General features: G+C 40.5%; 1 protein-coding gene across 2 annotated transcripts in view; it reads right to left on the bottom strand.

Moving 5' to 3' along the window:
- Positions 1-2,142: 2,142 nt before the first annotated feature.
- Positions 2,143-21,667, bottom strand: part of LOC128737645 (protein GDAP2 homolog) — a 194,629-nt gene continuing 175,104 nt past the window's right edge. For both annotated transcript variants that reach the window (XM_053832321.1, XM_053832322.1), the window contains exons 10-13: positions 16,967-17,120; positions 16,754-16,893; positions 4,744-4,942; positions 2,143-4,680 (exon numbers count right to left, since the gene is read on the bottom strand). In XM_053832321.1, coding sequence (XP_053688296.1) covers positions 4,624-4,680; positions 4,744-4,942; positions 16,754-16,893; positions 16,967-17,120 — 550 coding nt within the window. In that variant the 3' untranslated portion in view covers positions 2,143-4,623. The remainder of the gene's footprint in view (positions 4,681-4,743; positions 4,943-16,753; positions 16,894-16,966; positions 17,121-21,667) is intronic.

The raw sequence follows: 21,667 nt of genomic DNA, 5'->3' as shown, positions 1-21,667 counted from the left end.
AACGGTACCATTTAAATCAAGTCAGCATGATCGGATTTGTAAGGGGTTCGAAATTTCATAGCAATTAAATACTTCCCCTTTTTTATCCAATCATGCTACCTGGTTTACAGTGACAATTCATGCCCGGTTTTCACTGACAGTTCGGTACACAAAAACAATCCCAGCTGGCTTCTCTCTCAGGCATAAACAAGGCCAGCTGAGGTCCCATAGCCTACAACTCCGTACGAAACTCGCGCTCTGTAAGACGTCAATTCTCCTCGTCAATTCAGCGACCGACGAGCTCGTTTTTGTGTGTAAGATCTTGCGATCAATTCTTGGTGGCATACTAGACGAAGAAGTTTGGCGCAGGTACAAAAGTCATGAAATATACCAAATATACAAAAATGCAGATACTGTGAAGTGATTAAAACACAGCAGGCTACAATGGGCTGGCCAAGCAGCAAGGATGCCGGAAGAAAGTCCAGCAAAAACAATATTTAGGAGAGAACCCGACAGAGGCCGACGACTTCGAGACCCTGTACTCGTTGGATGACTGCTGTTGATGAGGATGCTAGAGCAGCGGCTGTTCGGGGCGACTGAAAAGCGGCTGCCCAAGACCGAGAGATGTGGAGACGGCTCCTGAATTCGGCATGGATTCGAGAAGCGGATTGTCGTCGATATAGTAAGTAAAAGAGTAAGTAAGAATGAAGGCCACTCACCTCAGGGAGATCCTTGGACACCACCTGGCGAACCGCATTTTGACTCTGGTTTAGAATACAAACTGTCTCCTCAGGGGTTGTAGTTCGAAACCTCGATATCGGATACCCCGATGAAAGCGGAGTCGAACGCTAACCCGCAATAAAATGGTTACATTCTTTCAATGTACTTAGATTCTTCGAAGATGTCCAGGCGTGGCTATTCGATGAGATTGTATTAATTACATGTGCATGCGAAATCCTTAACCCGGATCATGGTTCTCGAATTTTGATAGCACAGCTAATCCCTGGATTTAAAGGTTGAACGATCGGTTCACTTGCTCGTAACGCAGGTTGTGAAAACAAACCACTCTGTGCGCATTTACAGACTTCGAGTTAAAGAAAAAGTTTTCCGTTTTATTCTGCTACATAACCGGAAAACTTTATTCGTTTTCTTTATTCGGAAAACTTTATTCGTTTTCTTATTTATTCTTTATACTTTATTCGAATACTAGTATTTACTAGTATTCGAGACTCTGTTAAAACGCTCAACGTAATAACTTTTAATTAACTTACAGAGTTGATTATTACGAAGGATCGCTGGATTTTGCTGGTAATGGATGACATCCGAAGCGTGGTGCTCCTCGGGGTTTCCCATTGTATTTGGTATTTACCCATTTGTCTGCTAATCTGGAATCTTCAACGTGATGTTCGGTGTCTGTTAACCATTAGTCGATCTGGGATACGTTGTCTTCGAAGTCTTACTTTCATAAACCTTTAACAATTGGTGCTTTCTAAATTGAAACCGATTGTCCAATTCGATCGTAACCACCCCCTCGGCTGGGCGGTGCTGCAAGAGTCAGTAGGATCGTTGCACTAGCTCTGTAATTGTTCTACATTAATAAGCGGCTGCGATGCGAAGTCTGTCGATAAAGAAGGGTCAAGTGTCAAAGACGTTTATAGCCCAAGGCTTTGCTTTTTCTCCAATTCGAGTTCCTTCATCCCTTTAGCTTCACTGTTACTTGAGCTAGCCTTGCTTTTTGGTAGCAGTGATGACGTCTTGACGTGCTATTCGGTCGTCTCATTATTAGTATCGGTGGGTGGGGGGAATGCGTGCAATCCTACAGTTCGGAGTACGACCTAGCTGACATTCGAGAGTCTTCCAAAACGTTCATGTAGTCAAAGTGAAACCACTGATTGCAACCATCATAATGCACCATTGTTTCCTTATTCCTTTTCATACAACTGCTACTTTTAATCCCGATTTCTACAAACGTCGCGAATTGGATCACGCCTGACATCGATTGTGGCACCGGTGACGGTTTTACCGTTATTGACAATGTCATTTGTAATCGTCTTAGTTTGTAAAGGATTTTTCTTACTATTAGACGAAGGCTAAACCACAACTTCAGAAGAGGATACAAGAGGGTAAAATTCGAATCAATGAATCTAAACTTGACTTTTTTTCGTTTCAAAAAATTACCAACAATTTTATTATTATTTCATTCATCGTTACTTTGGTTGATATTCGCGAAATAAGAAACAAATTACCGCTACAAACTCTTTCAATCCATATTGGCTTTTCTTGCTTCAAGAATTTTGGTTGCTATCCGACTAAGATTTCAATATCTTAAATAATTGTTTAACAATATTTTACAGCTTCTTCCGTTTGGTTTCCCAACGACTTTCTCTCCTCTGCTTATGTGAAGGCTCTCTCTTCTTGCTCGCCTCCCATTTACTTATTACCTTTTCATTGTTGCCCTGTTACTAAATTTTCACTTTGTTGTTGTTTGTTTGCTGTTAATGTTTCCTGTGTGTTAAATACGTGTGTTAAATTTCTTACTCATATTATTATGTATACGTGTAATACTGCATAGTTTGCAGCCTGTAATAAGGAAAGTTTTCCATTAAACTAGAATCTCCTAAAGTTAAAACAAGTCTCTTCAAGATAACACATAGACACTACAATTTATATAAAATGGAGAAAACTTGTATGTATGTACTTGCATGGATGTTCCTCTTCCGTAACATTATTATACAGTCCTACCACGGTAGTTGTTAGAATATTTTGAATCGGAAAAATAAACAATAGTGGGCTTACGTTTCAACGTTGTTCCTTCCACATGTCCTCACGGACCTTGTGCTGGAAAACAATACAGTTTCGCGTTCGGTTGCTTTCGTTTCTAGAGTCCACACTAAGAACATCGGTGAAGAGCAACGTCTCTTTTTAGCCGGTTAAGAAAGACGAACTGGGCATTGATTCTTGTATCGATTTCTAATACTAAATGTAGCATCCTTTCCTCTTCATGCGTGCTTCGGTAACGTTCTGAATATTGTTAAAAAAGTAAAAAGCTCAAGGACAAAGCAACGAACAGAAACAACAATCTCGATTAAACTCGTTTAGAAAGATCAACCCGTTAAAATCCCATCTTATCAAAGTTCTCCTTTCCCTAATTGGCACTCGCTTTTCATGTTTCAACTTGATTTCTTTGTTTTTTTTACTTGCTATATTAGCATTAACAACAAACTTAATGAATGGCTTTCTAAAAAAAGCAGCCGCACGCTTTTCGCTCGTTTTTCGCTTCTCGTTTCCTTACGGGAAATTGCTTTGTTATTTTGGTGATTTTTCGCTTTGCTTGTTTTTTTTTTTTGATTTGGGAGGGGGTTCGGGGCACTGCACAAACAATTGCGCCTTCACATGAGATGTGCTCTTGCGTCACTTTTTGTTTTGCTTTTTCAATAGTTTCTTTTTTTTGTGTAGTTTTTTTTCAGCTATTGTAATAGGTAAGCTTGCTTTTGCGCATCCAAAAATAGGGTGCTCTGTTGGATTTGTCTACGTTTGTTAAGCATTTTTCTCAATGGAGTCTGTTTCTGTGTTACCAAAAATGTTGCCTTGTTGTTTGACATGTTCACTACTGCTTAGATCTTTTACATTCAGGAAAAAAGTTCTCTCGTTACCGGTCAAAACCATCAAGCATTTATTCATATGCCAGAAGGGCACTCCGAGAACGTATTGCAGCAGTGAAAATTTCATACAAGTTGGAACATCCCTCGGGTAGTGGCGTTACTTCAAAAGCGCAGGACTATTTTCTTCTGATGTACTAAGAGTCAACTATTATGCACGTGTGTACTTTCATCTTTTCGAACTATTTTAAGCTGATTCTACAAAAAGCCGCATAGCAGCATAAAGTTTTTCTTTAGGTTTTATTTCGGGTTTGTTTTTTTCCTGGTCGACGTCTTCTTATACCTACCAGTGGTACTGGGTGGTACTGTCTGCCTGCTTGCTCTGTTGATAATTATCTCATTAACCGTTTCGTAAACTTGAACTTTTTATTTTCTTTAGATCTGTTAGCTTTTGTAACTAGTACTGGTCTCATTAAACTGTGTGTGTATATATACTCTTGAACCATAGTCTCGGGTAAAGCGTTGAGAATAATATTTCTTCTTTTTAGTTTTAGTTTAGCTACAAATTTGTGTGTTTTCCGCATCACTGCAGCATCCTCTCGTTTGCCACACTTTTATTTTTGCTTTAATATATATAGACGTTTTTTTTGTTAGTTTTATTCACTTGTTATCATTAAACTTTTTTTCAACGGTGGAAAGGAAGCAAATAGGTTTCTTTTTGTATCGTTTAGAACAGTTGTTATGTCTTATTTTTTGTTGATTGGGTTACATTTTACGTGATGAAGTTCCTACTCGAAAGCGGAACTGAACGCTGCGAAATGTTGTGAATTACGCTATACGCGAGTGAGACGATTCAAAGTGGAATAATAGATGAAACTTGATTACAACTACGACGAGATAATATTGATCGATGAGTTTGCTATTTAGGTTTTTACTCTAGCTCCAGTGATACAAGCAAATGTTTGAGGATCTCGGAGAAGGAGGAGTATTTGCCCAACGTCCTCGGTTACGGTTACACACGTGGCGGTTGCTGAAACGCTAGGCTTTACGATGCCGGCGAGGAGGTGTTGGTCACCGGCTGGAAGTAGTGAATGCCGTTCGTCTGTAATAGAAAGGAAAACGTAAGTTTTAAAGCAGTCAAACAAATTTATTTAACAAAGCATACCGCCATATCGTATTCGGTAATGTAGGCGGGAATTTCTAGCTGATCCTTGGCGATAGCAGAATATAGATGCTCTACACCGGGCAATGAGTGTACTTTCGTCTTGATAGCGGGCGCCATGAACGTCGTGAACCACCAGGTCATCATTTTGGTCCAGAATGTCGGGTGCACAATGTAGAATGCCTTAAGGTTTTTCTTGTATCTGCAATTGAGAAAAGGAAAAAAGCGTTTAGTACTATTTTAGAAGAACATGTCGTTCAGTTCCAGTAATGGTCTGTCCAACAACATTCCTGTTTTAGAAGTTAAGTCTTATTACATTATTGTTGACTGCTAGCAGAATGAATCATTCAAACAATTTCCAAAATTTTTACTTGAATTTTATTGTTTTATACCAAAAAGAGACTTTCGAAGAGCAACTATTAAGCATCGAGCGGTGAGCATTTAGTGTATTCTTAAATTGTAAAAAGACCCTTTTGAAAAGTTTCGAAAGAAAAGTCAAGCTCCGAGTGGAGAATGTAGCGCTTTAGTTTAGGTTTAAATTTTGGGGTTTATAGTTTGGGATTATGATAGAGACGTATACGAAGTAATGGGATTGATGGATTAGGAAGGCACATCAGAGATAGAGAAATGGAGAACGAGAGGGTGATAAACAACGATGGAGTGAGAAGGGAAAAGAAATAGAGAGAGGAGATGAAAGAGATAGAGAAAACTAAACCGAGAAAGATAGCGAAAGAAATGAAAAGAAAGATGGAAAGAAAGAGAGATAGAAAGAGAAGTATAGAAATGTAGAGAGAAGTAGACAAAGAAACACACACACACACACACACACACACACACACACACACACACACACACACACACACACACACACACACACACACACACACACACACACACACACACACACACACACACACACACACACACACAGAATGAAAATTGGGGTCAAATGTCCCTATACGTTTTCCGTGTGACCTCCTTTCTTCATAGACGTGGACTACAGCGTGTTATGCTGCTTTTTCGCTATACTTCAAGAGCTAGTCATCATCCGGTGCGGTGCGCTTATCACAACGCTGTATGGTAGCTGTGGTATGGTAACGCTGTTGTATAGACACAACTGTTCATCGACAACCAACTACTAGCCAGCTATCTAGCGTAGCTCAGTCCATCCAACCGCAATTGTCCCGTTCCTGTCTTCTAAGTCGTTCCGGCTCTAAATCTAGTGTCGGTGCAGATGTTTTCCAGTCTACACACAATGGTGAGCATCCATCCATAGGTGCTAAAGGAGAGGGATGCGAGGAACGTGAATATGATTGTATGTTCCGCCATAACTGCGGAACGATTAGACGGTTTTTATTAAACTTGGCACACGTGTTCTTCGACATAAAAGGTTCAGCATAGGGGAGTTCCAGCATAACCTCTACCATCGGTACATCTGGAGATCACCCAACCAGACAGAATCCCAAATCGACCACGTTCTGATAGATGGTCGGCACTTTTCAGACATTATTAGGGTTGGGAGTACCGACAGGATTTTTGAGAACCGGTATTTCGGTACTGGAAGGATTAGTACCGGTAATACCGGTACTGGTACCGGTACCCAAAGCTTTAAAAAGAAAATCCTTGTTCTTTGAAAAATCTACTAATACTTTTATTTGTGGTCCAATTCTTAAGTCACTTCACCTCACCTTGCAGTTACCATTTCATTTGTACTGTCACTTAGCTAACAGGAGTCACCCAGGTACTTTCAAAATCGCTAATTGTGTTCTCATCTAAGATCTATGAGAATAGGGCCCTTGTAAAATGATTCCAAGCGACATCTGGCGAAAGTCGGGAGGCTACGATGGGTCGGCAATGTTGCAAGGATGACGGATGACTGTGCACCGAAATCTGTTCTTTTCAAAAACCCCACCGATACCATGAATAGAGGGGCCCAACAACCAGGTTGAAGCCGACTTCGAGAAGCTCAATGAATTGGTGACAAGTAGCCTAGGACCAAGTACAGTGGAGACAAGTTTTTGATACAACACGCCCCCGGTTGTATGCTGCTAGAGGAGAAGCTTGCAAAATTCAACTGAATGATGCACAGAATATTCAATGTACTGTTCACCATGCGAAAACGAATCTGCCAGACGCTGAAAATGCTTTCTCAGAATGTATCGCTGAAGGACAGGCTGTAATCAGGGTACCGAAAAGCATACTTGCTCTTCAATCCTTGAGTTACATCGAAGCGAATTCATTCCGCAGAGTATTTTGGTGTACAGGTCTAATCGAGCTCCTTAAAGCTTGAACTGCTATAGGCGTCGGAAGTCCGTACCAATTTTTCCTTCATGATCAGCTAGCCATATTCATTCCAATAACTAGCGCTCAACAATTTCCTCAATCTCGTTACTGATGTTAAATTGTTGTAGTAACTCATCCGCTTCCCGCTATATTCAAAATATAGCGCATAGTTTTATAAATTACTAGCTGACCCGACAAACTTCGTATTGCCACAAATTAACCTGTGTTGTACATAAATCATGAATCTCGGATGATCTTTGTCACTATCTCGAGTTTTGCAAGCCCCCCAGTGGGCGGCGCTTCCGACGGCGGGTCACCGGCAACACTCGCGACCGGCTCGCCCTGAATGATCTAGTGTTACTATAGATAGTTTTTGTGGTCTTGTTATTGATTAATGTTTTATGGAAGAGTCTCGAATTTCTCGAGTTGGATTAGTTTTTGAGTTTCGCAAAAATTTCTGTTTTATTTGTATGAGAGTCCATATCCCCCTACCACAGGGGTGAGAGGTCTCTAACTATCATAAAATAAATTCAAGACTCAAAAATCTCCTACATGCTAAATTTGGTTCCATTTGCTTGATTAGTACTCAAATTATAAGGAAATTTGTATTTCATTTGTATGGGAGCCCACCCTCTTAAAAGGGAAAGGGGTCGTAATACACCACAGAAAAAAAATTCTGCCATCTAAAACTCTCACATGCCAAATTTGGTTCCATTTGCTTGATTAGTTCTAAAGTTATGAGCAAATTTGTATTTCGTTTGAATGGGAGCCCCCCCCCCCTCCTAAAAAGGTAAGAAGTCCTAATTCTTTATGGGAAAAATGGTTACCTCCAAAAACACCCACATGCCAAATATGGTTCCATTTGCTTGATTAGTTCTCGAGTTATGGGGAAATTTGTATTTCATTTAGTATTGGAGCCCCCCCTCCTAATGTGGGAAGAGGTCCTAATTCATCACAGAAAAAATTCTTGCCTCCAAAAACACCTACACGCCAAATTTGGTTCCATTTGCTGGATTAGTTCTCGAGTTATGAGGAAATTTGTATTTCGTTTGTATAGGACCCCCCCTCCTAAAGTGGGGAGGGGTCCCAATTCATCATTGAAAAAAAAATTGTCTCCAAAAACACACATATGCCAAATTTGGTTTAATTCGCTTGATTAGTTCTCGAGTTATGAGGAAATTTGTATGGAAACCCCCCCTCTTAAAGGGGAGAGGAGTTACAATTCCCCTTATAAAGAGGGAGGGGTCTCAATTTACCATAGAATAAATTCTTGTCACCGAAAACACCCACATCCCAAATTTGGTTCTATTTGCTTGATTAGTTCTCGAGTTATGAGGAAATTTGTATTTCATTTGTATAGGAGCCCCCCCTCCTAAAGTGGGGAGAGGTTCTTATTCATCATAGAAAAAATCCTTGCCTCCAAAAACACCTACATGCCAAATTTGGTTCCATTTGCTGGATTAGCTCTCGAGTTATAAGGAAATTTGTATTTCGTTTGTATAGGAGCCCCCCCCCCACTTAAAGTGGGGAGGGGTCCCAATTCATCATAGAAAAAAATTTTGTCTCCAAAAACACACACATGCCAAATTTGGTTCCATTTGCTTGATTAGTTCTCGAGTTATGAGGAAATTGGTATTTCATTTGTACAGGAGCCCCCCCTCTTAAAGTGAGGAGGGGTCCTAATTCAACATAGAAAATTTTCTTGCCCTCGAAAACTTTCACATGCCAAATTTGGTTCCATTTGCTTGATTAGTTCTCGAGTTATGAGGAAATTTGTATGGAAACCCCCCCTCTTAAAGGGGAGAGGAGTTATAATTCCCCTTATAAAGAGGGGAGGGGTCTCAAATTACCCTAGAATAAATTCTTGTCACCGAAAACACCCACATGCCAAATTTGGTTCTATTTGCTTGATTAGTTCTCGAGTTATGCAGAAATTTGTGTTTCATTTCTATGGGAGCCCCCCCTCTTAGCGGGGGGAGGGGTCTCTAACCATCACTAAAACCTTTCCTGGCCCCAAAAACCTCTACATGCAAATTTTCACGCCGATTGGTTCAGTAGTTTTTGATTCTATAAGGAACACAGGACAGACAGACAGACAGACAGACAGACAGACAGACAGACAGAAATCCTTCTTTATAGGTATAGATTTTAAAATTGTTATCTTCGATTTTAAGGCCGAATGCTAGAAAACATGCATAAATGATCGGTACCGAAAGTACCGGTTTTCTCTTGTGCCAGTACCGGTATTTCGGTACTGGAAAATCAGCCGGTAGTACCGGTATTCCCGGTTCCGGTACTCCCGGTATCCCAACCCTAGACATTATCGACGTCAGAACCTATCCGGGCGCTAACATTGATTCAGATCACTACCTAGTGATGGTAAGGATACGTCAAAAACTATCTGTTGTAAACGACATACGATACCGGCGCCCGCCACGGTATAATCTAGCGCGACTGAAGCAACCGGAGGTCGCCGAAAACTACACGTTATCTCGAAACTGCGTTGCCGGAAGAGGGTGAGCTGGATAAAGCCCCTCTTGAGGACTGTTGGAATGCCGTGAAAACAGCCATTAACAGCGTAGCGGAGAACGTCCTAGGCCGTGTGGCACCGAATCAACGTAACGAATGGTTTGACGAGAAATGCCAGCAGATATTGGCTGAGAAGAACGCTGCGCGGGTACAAATGCTGCGTAGAGCCACCCGTCAGAATGTGGAGCGATACAAACATCGGATCGGAATCGGAGGCAGCAAACCCGACTCTTCAAGGAGAAGAAGCGCCACCAAGAGGAGAAGGAGTGCGAAGAACTTGAACAGCTGTACCGCTTTCACGACACACGGAAGTTCTATCAGAGACTCAACGGATCTCGCAAAGGCTTCGTGCCGCGGGCCGAAATGTGCAGAGATAGAGGTATCTTGACTGACGACCGTGCGGTGATCGAAAGGTGGAAACAGCACTACGATGAACACCTGAATGGCGTGCAGGCGGAAGACCATGATAGCGGAGGAAGTGACCACATTGGTTTAGCAAGCAACCAGGGCTGTCATTCGCTCACACTATGCGCCCAATGTTCCAATATTATGCCTTGTCGCACAGAGCGATTCGGCAACACACCTCTACAGCTAATATGCACACAGCGTACGAGCGAAAGCAGAGTGGGAGCGAACGACAGCACTCGGTGAAAATCGCCCAGTGAGTGACAAACAGCACTTGGTGCTGCCCTTTGCCACACTCCGTGCGGAATTGCGCAAAAAAATTGTTTTGTATTTACAAATTCTCTGCCCTTTTAAAAGTGAAAATACACGCTGCACTGAACAACTAATATGGTCTATGTTAAGTTAGTACGGATCAGGCACCGCAACAGTAAAAATGTTTTTTTCAATCACACCACTTCAAATGACCCAGCGCAGGGTGTACAATCCAGTGCGGCTCTTGGTGTGGTAAAGCACGCAGCAAATTTATCACTCTGCGTTTGCGACTGCCTTTTGTTGGTGCGCGTAAAACACGAAAGAGCGTGTTTAGCAAAAGAGACACTGAAGGGAATTTGTGGGCGAACACACACCGCATGGCGAGTGTTGTGTTGTTTAAGAATGTGTGTCTTTTGGTCTGCGCTGCGGTTTATGCCACCTCTGCAAGCAACGAAGATGTGCCACCCCCATCGATAGGGGAAGTTAAAGAACCCATCCAGCGGCTGAAGAACAACAAAGCAGCGAGAAAGGATGGAATTGGAGCGGAACTTATTAAAATGGGCCCGGACAAGTTGGCCGGCTGTCTGCATCAACTGATTGTCAAGATTTAGGATACGGAACGACTACCGGAGGAGTGAAAAGACGGGGTTATCTGCCCTATCTACAAAAAAGGTAATAAGCTGGATTGTGAGAACTACCGAGCAATCACTATCCTGAATGCCGCCTACAAAGTGCTGTCCCAAGTCATTTTTCATCGACTATCGTCAATAGCCAATAGATTTGTGGGAAGTTACCAGGCCGGCTTCATGGAGGGTCGGTCTACAACGGACCAAATCTTCACCGCAGCTGCAGATCCTCCAGAAGTGCCGCGAATTCCGAGTCCCCACGCACCCCCTGTTCATCGATTTCAAAGCCGCATTTGATAGCGTAAACCGACAAGAGCTATGGAAAATTTTGGACGAAAACGGCTTTCCGGGTAAGCTTACTAGACTTATCATGGCTACGATGGATGGGATCCAGTGCTGTGTGAGAATCTCGGGTGGATTGTCGGACCCATTCGAATCTTCGGACTTTACTTCGACAAGGAGATGATTTTTCCTGCCTGCTATTCAACATTGCGCTTGAAGGTGTTATAAGACGAGCGGCGATCGAAATGCGGGGCACGATTTTCAATAAATCCAGTCAATTTATTTGCTTTACTGACGACTTGGGTGCTGTCGGCAGAACATTTGAGGCGGTGGAAGATCAGTACACCAGACTAAAACGCGAAGCAGAGAAGATTGGACTGGAGATAAATACGTCTAAAACGAAGTATATGCTGGTGGGCGGGACCGAGCGCGACAGGGCCCGCTTGGGCAGTACCGTGGTAATCGACGTGGATGAGTTCGAGGTAGTCGACGAGTTCGTATACCTTGGCTCACTGGCAACAGACGACAACAATACCAGCCATGAGATTAAAAGACGTATTATCAGCGGAAGTTGGGCCTATTACGGCCTTCACAAACACTTGCGGTTGAACAATTTGAGCCCCCGTACAAAGTGCACATTGTACAAAACGCTAATTAGACCGGTTGTCCTCTACGGGCACGAAACGTGGACACTGCTAGAAGAGGACCTACAAGCACTCGGAGTTTTCGAAAGACGGGTGCTAAGAATCATCTTTGGCGGAGTGCAAGAGAACGGTGTATGGAGGCGAAAAATGAACCACGAGCTCGCGCGTTTCTCCGGCGAACCAAGTATTCAGAATGTGGTTAAAGCTGGACGGATACGTTGGGCAGAACATGTTGCTAGAATGCCGGACAACTATCCTGCGAAAATGGTTTTCGCATCCAATCCGGTAGGAACAAGACGAAGAGGGGCACAGCGAGCGAGGTGGCAAGACCAGGTGGAGCGAGATCTGGCGAGCACTGGGTGCCCGCAGAACTGGAGATCAGTTGCCATGGACCGAAACAGATGGAGAAATTAGACTGCGCAGGCCTTGTCGTAAGACGTTAGGCCAATTAATATATAAGGAGTCGACAAAATAACCATAACCAAAAGGAAGGAAGGAAGGTCCAAATGGGTAAAAGGGTGCGTTTCTCTTGAATTTGGACCGATTTGGACCTTGTATAATTGATAAGCGGTTGGATAATAAGAGAAGGCTTCTGAAAACGTAAAAGAGTCTCGCGTTATAGGTATTATCGAAAAGGCAGATTTACAGGTGGATTGTGGGAGGGGGGAGGGGGGAACTGTAAAAGAGAGTAGACACATTCAAATGAAGAAAAAGGTTTTGTTTCGGGTATTATCAGAATGTTCGTTACAATAACAGATGTAAAAGTGGATGAGTCAAAAGAGCATCGAGTAAGATCGGGAAATCAGCTAGATATACATAAGAATCCTCGTCCTCTTTATCTAAACGTTTCGTTAACAATGAATTATCCGCGGACTGTACGGTTATGGAAGCTTCGTCGGAATTCGTATAACTCTGTAGATATTATTTTCCTGAAGATTAGCGCACGCTGTTTGGACGCAAATTTCCACGGCATGTACAATTTTTGAAACATGATCAACCAGCCTGACCTAATTCATCACGTTTGTAATACGTCAACTGACTATCAAGTACATGCTATATACACAGTTTTATTCGCAGCATTTGATACAATAAATATTCAAATCGTAATTGCTAAATTTGCTGAAATAAACATGAATGAAGGTTTGCTTCTCTGGTTCCGATCTTACCTAGACGGTCAAAGTTTGTTTGTTATAGTTGGTGATTACGTTTTGTCTCTCTTTTCGGTTTGGTCTGGCGTTCCACACGAAAGTAACCGAAACCTTTAATTCTTGCTCTATATGGAAAATTTTAATATCATTTTAAATAGTTGGACACTCTTATACGCTGCACAGTGGTCCAAAAGGGTGAAAAGTTGAACTTCTTTCCTACCATCTTTTGCTTTCGTTTTAGCAATGTAGTGTCTTCGGAACTATTGTTCGTAGGAGTACCAGCCATGTTTTGAAAGTGTCAAAAGTTAGCTACCCAACAATCATTTTTGTCGTGTAATAGCTTATCAAGCGACAGAGGTGTAGAAAATATAAAGGTAAACAAATTTGCTGAAGAAATGAAATTTCTATCTCTATCGGGTGCGGAGATAGAGAGCATTTTCTTTAGATGTTTTTGAAAACTTAGTTTTTCGTACTTAGCTTTTGTTGGTTGCATTTTAAAAGAACACATTGATCTAGGCAATTATCGAAGCATTTAGAACATACATTTTTGCAGAGGACCGAAAATAGGATAAAATGGGGCAAGTGGATATATAAAATCGGTGCTTCACCTTGAAGCTTAGGTCAAGTACTATAAATTTGTATACGCGACGCTTGTCTCCACCCAGCCTTATTACAATACCACAAGCATGTGTTTTATGTGTTTATAGTACTTGAGCCAAGCTTCAAGATGAAGTACCCATTTCATATCTCCACTTGCCCCATTCTACCCGATTGGCTCGTGAAGTTAAGAAAAAATAAAGCAATAAGCGATAACTTTGCAAAGAAAGAGATCAATCGCGGGCAACTCACGGGCGGACAAACTATGTTATGCTATACTAATAAGCGATAACTTTGTAAGAAAAGGTCCCAGAGATTTTCGGTGTTCTACAAAACTGTGTGTTTTGAGTTTTTCAATAATTAATTAGAACAATGTATGCTTTTAAAAGGCAACTAACAAAAGCTCAGTATGAAAAAGTACTGATTTCAGATCAAATATCCACTTGCCCCATTTTATCCTATAGACTCGTGATACCAAGGAAAAATAATGCTTGAATATGCGATAACTTAGCAAGTAAATATCCAAGAGATTTTCGGTTTTCTGAAAAAACGTCTGTTTTAAGTGCTTCGAGAATTGCCTTTTGACAATTGGTCTTGTAAAATCCAACCATATAAAGCTAAGCATGAAAAACAAATTTTTAAAGAACTTTCTTAGAAACTGCACTATAGTTCTGCATCCGAAAGAGAAAGAAATGTTATTCCTTCAGCAAATTTACTTGCTTTTATATTTTCTATAATTTTCCCGAAGTAACCATGTCTATATTTTCTAACGCAAAAAAGTTATTTTTTTATTTTTATCATAGTAAGCCATGACTAACTTTTGCCACTTTCATATTATAGATGGTATTCATACGAACAAAAGTGCTGAAGGCCCGAATCCTACAATGAAAGAAAAACACACTAGGAAAAAAGAGCACTTTTCACCGTTTTGGACTACTGTGCGCTGACGAAATAACGCTATACACACACGTAAAGCACCCACAAGACACAGTTCTTCATCAGAAACAGAATTTTCCGCTTTAAACTTTGCTTTATTGGTATAGGTTAAAGCGTGAATCGTCAATCGAGGATTCTGCGATTCTGATTAATATTAATTTTATCTTTACCATAAGTCAAGATACAACCAATCGGACCAATTAGCCTGATATAAAGGTTTCTCAACTTGATGGAAAAAATCACGGATAATCACATTCGCAATGAGTTCTAGAAGAACTTTCTTTTGCATGGTAATCAACACGCTTACCAGCGCGGTAAATCTACGGGAATCGCAGTTCATTAACTAGTGATACGGATTAAAAAGTCTATTAAATATCAAGAGGTGACACTATTTGCTTTTCTTGATATTGAAAGCGCTTTAAATAACACACGCTTTGCATCAATTATTACGGCTCTTCTTGCCAAGGAAACCGACCATACAACATTGAGCTGAATTCATACAACGCTATTAAGCAGACAAAGCAGAGTCTCATTGGGAGTTACAAGCTAGTATGGACATACACCCTTATTCTGCGAGTCACGTGACTCAATACGACAATTGTCACTCGCCGTGACTCGCCGCGGCGAGTCGAGTCACCTAGATGACAACCGTGTCACCTAGGTAACAAACCCCTGTCGCCTAAGTGACAAACCGTGTCACCTAGGTGACAAAGTGAGTCACCTAAGTGACAATTGTCACCTGATTCGCGGCGACTCCAAAATAGTCACGTCACTCGCCTCGCAGAATAAGGGTGATAGATAACGTTGGAAAGAAAAAAAGCACTAAAATATCTCTCAACTGGCTGTTAGCATGTGGACTAGGACTGTATATTTCAAAAGTTTAACTCAGCTACAGGAAATAATTCGTTTGCCGCAGGATTCTTTCGATAAAGCAATTGTGGTACGCGCAGTAGTAATATTTCTGCTCAAAATGAGCTTCAACGATGAACAACATTATCTTGTAAAATTCGGAGTAAACAGCAACATCAAATTCGCAAAAAAACAGCACAACCTGCAGCTGTTGAGGTATCAGTCTATTCTTCATCATGAATAGCAAATCAAACTAAATATACAACAAGTAACAGCTGAGAGTTTCCTACCTACGGCTCTGTTCCGTAATAAACAAAACACGCGTTAGAAGTAAATGGAATTAATTACTTCAATCAACAGCTTTAATAGCAAGACTTTATAAAGTTAAGCCAAATATTCATTCTACAAACTTATTGAAAATTTAGATTTTTTTAAATTGGACAGTAGTTGTTAATCACAATCCTTTATTTTTGCCAAACAATCTGAAGTTTTCGACTTCATAAAAATGTTCTTTACCAAAGTGATCGTCAAGTAAAGCAGTTGTCAAACTTATTAATACCGTAACACAATCTTTGAAACTTTTTAGTGAATTAGTTAAGAAACCGTAATCATTTTACGTTAGAAACGAGCTAGGTTTTTAACTCGCAGAATAGCCAATTACCTAGAAGAGTAGAAAATTTAATTAACATAATCTTCCATTGTAGTCAAATGTCGGTGACAAAAACTGACCGCAGCTGCCAGCTCTGACTTCTTAATCGAATTACTCGGAGTGATAAATAATTATTTTTCCGTTCAATCGTATATCATCCTAGATTGGTCCATGCAAACGGTGACTTTTGGCACAAGGTTTTCTTGGCATAAATATCCCACCATTTCTGTAAATGATATCTTTTTTGGCTTCGTTTTCTACTAAACTGTTCCGTGGTGGTGAGAAATGCATACGTGCAGACTCTAAATAAATTTTCTTCGTGATATTGGTGTTTAAAAAGTTTTCATTTCAATGTCACAGTTTTATATTTATTTACGAAAAGTGTGGAACTCATGGTTGTGAATAAAGTTTTATGTCAAAATATGCTAAGATATTTCTCAGTCAGTTTGAAAAACGTGTTGATCATTACGGTGTGTTTTATTGTGTGAAAAAGATATGGTGAGTCACTGACTCACGTCCTTCTAAAATATGGAAAGACCAAAACATCTTTTCTGAAGTTTTTGGCTCGTCTTAGTAGAATACGAAACCTAAAATTAAAAAAGAAGAAAACTTATCTAATTTTGAATAAAATAGAAATAGTAGAATTAAACTGGATAAGTTTTCATCTTTTTTAATTTTAAAGAACACAAGAAAAAGTAAGGAACACATCTTATAGTTTGTATGGATTATTCAAACGTCATAATTGTGCGTATTAAATTATAAAGATAGTCCAAACAGACTGTGATCTAATAAAAATGTTAAACTTCAACCTACTTGTAAGGCAGTATGCTGTAGACTTCCTTTAGCCACTGCAAGGATGGGTAGTTATTCGAGCTGGTGAGTGTGTGGAAATAGGCAATCACGTAGTCACCCTTCACAATTGGGTCCAACAGGTATATCAGATAGAGCAGGGCCTACAAAAAATACGAAAATATTTCCATTTTTACAGAGGAAAACCTGCTAGAACAATTAACGGTCAAGACTTACCTTTTCCAAATCGATATTGTGAGCGGGGAACCATTTGCCACAGAATACCACAACCGGACGTCCGAGCCGATCGACGCCACTTTGGTACAGGCAGCCGATTCCGGACACTTCCGAGAGGTCCTCGGATTTCGCACGGCGCAGCAGTCGTTCATATCTGTAAGCAGAGACGAGATTCGATATTTTGAGAGTTAGTACAGAGTTAAAATTAATTGTTTGAGTTATTGGTAAATAAAAGTAAATATTAAACAGTTTCTTAATTTATTGAAACATATCACTGTTTTAATGAAAGATACAAGCAAACGTAATAAAAATAGCGAAGACGTCAAAAGATTAAACCGAAAATAGCAAACTAAGGGTTTAGGAGTTCCATTCCTCCTTTAGCGGATGCCATGATAAGACAAAATCCGGTTGAAGTGATGGAAATAGTCCCACGCCATTGCAGTCGGAGAGGATGCTATTTTATCGCATTACAATATATAGAGACAAAGGAAAGGAAACGTATTCTGATAGTCTGAGGAAAAGAGATTAGTTTTAGCTCTATTTTGGGGAGTCAGCACACTGCAACAGTTTTGCTGATTCACCCATAAAGCATAGAGTCGAGTCGTTCGTTCAAAATTCTGCAGCCAACTCACTTGCTGTAGTGGAATTTTGTTTTTATAATTGCCTATCTCATGTGAACGTGCCGAGTATACCCGATACTCGTATACAGTTTTGGTTGGTCTATTATCCTTAGTCTCTCGCTCATGCATTAAAAATATTAAGATTAGACAATGGGAAACCAGCAACACAAAACGTTTGTAGTGAAAGCTAAGTAATTCAAAAGGAGGTACACCGATAACCGTGCTCTATAAGGATTACAGAATACCGATAACACCAATTTACCTCCTAACCGACAAACGTTGTTTATGTTTCCTTGTTCCTTTAATTTCATTAATACGCCAGTCCTTGACATTCCCACCTTTTTCCGGTGCTGCATAATGTAAACCCCATCTCGTCCGTCCGTGGTACCGACTCCGACACAAGAACCGACATACTGACTGAAAAGCACGCTAACGAATCCTTATCGCTGCGCCATCGCTCGGACTCGGCAGGGATGGATGGTATATAGTATAGGGTGAAAGGATGATTATTACAGCGCTACTCAGCGGTCACTCCCAACTCTGCAGCTCTCTTCGATGCACAATTTAATGGCCACCAAACCGGAACTTTTAACGGAAAGTGGAAACATGATCCCGAATGCTAGCCTAGTGGGCGAAAGGTGGTGGTACAGTTTTCACTGCCCATCCGAACCCACCAACCAACCGACCAACCAACGAAACGCATTCAACAACGTGCTGACCTTGGCAAACAGTTCCCTTTTGCTGGTTTAGGAGGGCGCTCCTCGAGTGCTTCACGGTGTACGTGTCCGAAGAGGCAGGATTTATACTTTTGTACATATTGCTCTTCAAAATACCGTGAAAGTATCATCAAGGGCACCGCACTAATGAGGGAAAGGGTTTTTTTCCTTCCTTCTGCTGAGGCGTTGTTTTACATAAAGCAGAGCACCTTATCAAACGAACTTGAATTATTTCGTCTGTGTAATGAACGTGTTCAGCCATAAAACTGTATTTCAAATTGGTTTATGACTGCAAGGAGCAAATCAGATTTTAACTAATTAGCAACAACGGATATTATTCTGATTCTTTGTTACGAAGTTGACTCTACCTTTGAAGATTTACTAATGACTGCTGCTGATTTCAGCAACAAATTAAACAGTGTTGCCCAATTATCATATTAGTCATTCAAAAATTTAGCTTATAAAACTTTCACCAACTTTCAAATCAGTTCATGGGTCGCATTAATAACCTCGAAGGGCAGCACGATGGCCTCCACTACATTGGAAAGCATGTGTATCAGTGAAAATCGCACTGAAAGCTTTCTATCCTATCCTATTTTAACCGGTAGGCAATCTGAAGCGGAAATTGAGTATTTCCTGTTTCAATTGGCTTGAAAGTTAAGAAACAGAGCATGTGTTGTTCCTCAACAATGCATTTGATTGAAATATATACAACAGGATTGAGCCAGGTGGAATTGCTCTACGTACTCGAAAGAAGTAGACAATGTCTAGGTATTGTGTCCGATTTGGCAAACAGCAGACAAAAAACGAAACAATACACAACCTTTTCCCGGAATCCCGTTTCGTCACAGTGACATGATCCGATACGTAACAACCGAAAAATTGTTGTGATAGTAAGTTTTTTTGACAGTCATACGTAAAATTCATCTACTCTAAGCTCGATGTAAGGAATAAAATCCCTGATGAGATGACTGATGAAGGTTATAACTTGAGGTAGCTTAAACCTTAAAGTATATTCACTCTGACAATATTGAGGTTCCACATTGATTTAGGTTCCATTTGATTCAATCGATTTTATCATCAATTGTTTATGCATAAATATCTGTAATTTTCATCATATTACTTTTAAGCATTCATGAGTTTTAATTTTTTATAGCATCTTGTATTTTATGAAGTAAATCTAACTATTTTCAACAATGAGTCACTCAAATTATAAAGTGTAATCCCTCCAAACACTTTGGGACATGAGACTAACTAGACCAACAATCAACAATTATTTATGGTGAGTCAAGACCTGGATTCATTGCGGTACGATAAATAGATAAATGGTAGACTGCAACCAGATTGTAATTACTGATGTGCGGTAATGCAGTAAATGTGGTAAACTTTTTATTCTAGTTGTTCAAGAAAAATCATTTTTACGAGATCTGATATCGATTAGTAAAGAAAAAATATTTCATGCCAAATATCAAAAAAATGTTAATTTGTAAATTTACAATCAATTACAAATTGAATCCAATCAAATTTTAATGCCTTTTCATTCTTGGTTCATTTGTACGTTGTCGGCGAAATACCTCTCTATGGCCTATGGTACCAAATGCGACCAAAACATCACGGAACAATCATGTCGTTTCGTGTTCGCTTTCAGCAAAGGTTTTTCTAAATACCCATTCACGTAAATTTCCTAATTGATGGTCCCGGCTACAAAGAAAAAGGTGCTTTTCAAGCCACAGATACAGGTACACTCAAGTCTTTTTTTACACGGTGACGGATGTCGGGCCTCTCCCAAAGGTATTGAGAAATAAATGAATGGTCCCTAAGTTGCCCCGTTCGTAATAATCGAAAAAATAAACCGTGAAAAAAAGTACTAGAGTATAATCAGACAAACAATTCTTAGCGAATGTTCCATTCTGATAGTTTCATATGCTTGAAAATGTTTGCCATCTTTCCCCATGCCATAAGAAAATCCTTGTTTGGAAGGAAGCTGTTTGGAGTCTGTCTTGATGTAGGCTTAGTCATCACTATGCAACCGTACTTTGTCAATATCGTCGTGTCTAGCTTCCAGGATCGTGTTTTGGTCGTCTAGATTTGGAATCACGAATTAGAGTCACGATTGAGAGTCACTACCTTCTTATAAATCGAAAGTCCGGCTCGTTGCGCTTAAAAGTGCTAGTCGGTTTCCCCCGATCTAGTTCCCGGAACACTTTTGTTAAGTTGGTGACATGACAATTGATTTGAGCACTTTTAAGGATTTTTCTAAAACGATATGCGAACAACATTTAGATACATTACTTCTCTTGCTTGAACGCCATTTTGATAACCGATGAATATATGAAAGTACATTGTATAAGAAAGTATCCGCTTAAAGAGCCGGACAGAATGCTGCGTCAACGCGTCCGTCAGCGTTATTCTGACAGTTTTCCCATGGGTTTACTGTCAAATTGACGCTGACGGACGCGTTGACGCAGCATTCTGTTTGGCCCTTACGTCTTACAGTAAAGGCCCAGACACAATGCATACGGATTGTACTACGTTGCGCAAATTTGACAGAAAACCCATGAAAAAAACTGTCAAATTGCCGCAACGTAGTAAAATCCGTATGCATTGTGTTTGGGGCTTAACTTTTTGCCGAAAATGGTCTAATAAATAGAAGAATCAAATACATCGGAATCCTACTCTAAAGCTGGCCGGTTTATCGACTAATGCTGTTAGCCATTTGCCTAGAATACTAATACTACTTTCGCAATGAAAAAACGGTTGAACAAGTTTTCTTGGAAAAGCCGGTCTCTTATCCATTTTGTCGTCGAGTTTTAGTAAAATTTGGAGATGCTCTTGGCGGAAAAGAAGCCTACAATGAAAGAAACTATAAACAGTGATAGTTCGATCACTTTGACTCAATTTTGATTAATTTGACAGTACCGTCTCAACCAAGTAAAATATCGAACATTTGTAGAACTAGGTACAATAGCTATTGCTGAATAAAGTTTTGCTGTACCTTTTATATTGACGGTGCTACAATGCTGCTACCCTGTTCATAACCAAGTGAACATTCATTTGGTTACTAACAGGGTAGCCGGATTACTTAATTACTTTAGCAACCGAGAGCCGGGGTGGCCTTTCCCGTATCAAGAATACATCTCCAATGTACTCGGTCCTGGGCTACTCGTCGCCAATTCGTTGCGTGTCTCGACACACGCAAATTGACTTCAACCTGGTCGAGCTATCCAGCACGTTGGGCTCCTCTATTTCTTGTGCCGGTGGGGTTCTTGAAGAGAACGAATTTCACTACACAGTCGTCCGGCATTCTTGCGACGCGACCGGCCCACCTTAGTCTCCCAACTTTCACCAGGTGTACGATGAGAATC

Source organism: Sabethes cyaneus, chromosome 2 (genome assembly GCF_943734655.1).
Source record: "Sabethes cyaneus chromosome 2, idSabCyanKW18_F2, whole genome shotgun sequence".
NCBI lineage: Eukaryota > Metazoa > Arthropoda > Insecta > Diptera > Culicidae > Sabethes > Sabethes cyaneus.
The sequence above is the reverse complement of the archived record's forward strand: the minus strand, read 5'-3'. Positions and strand labels throughout refer to the sequence as shown.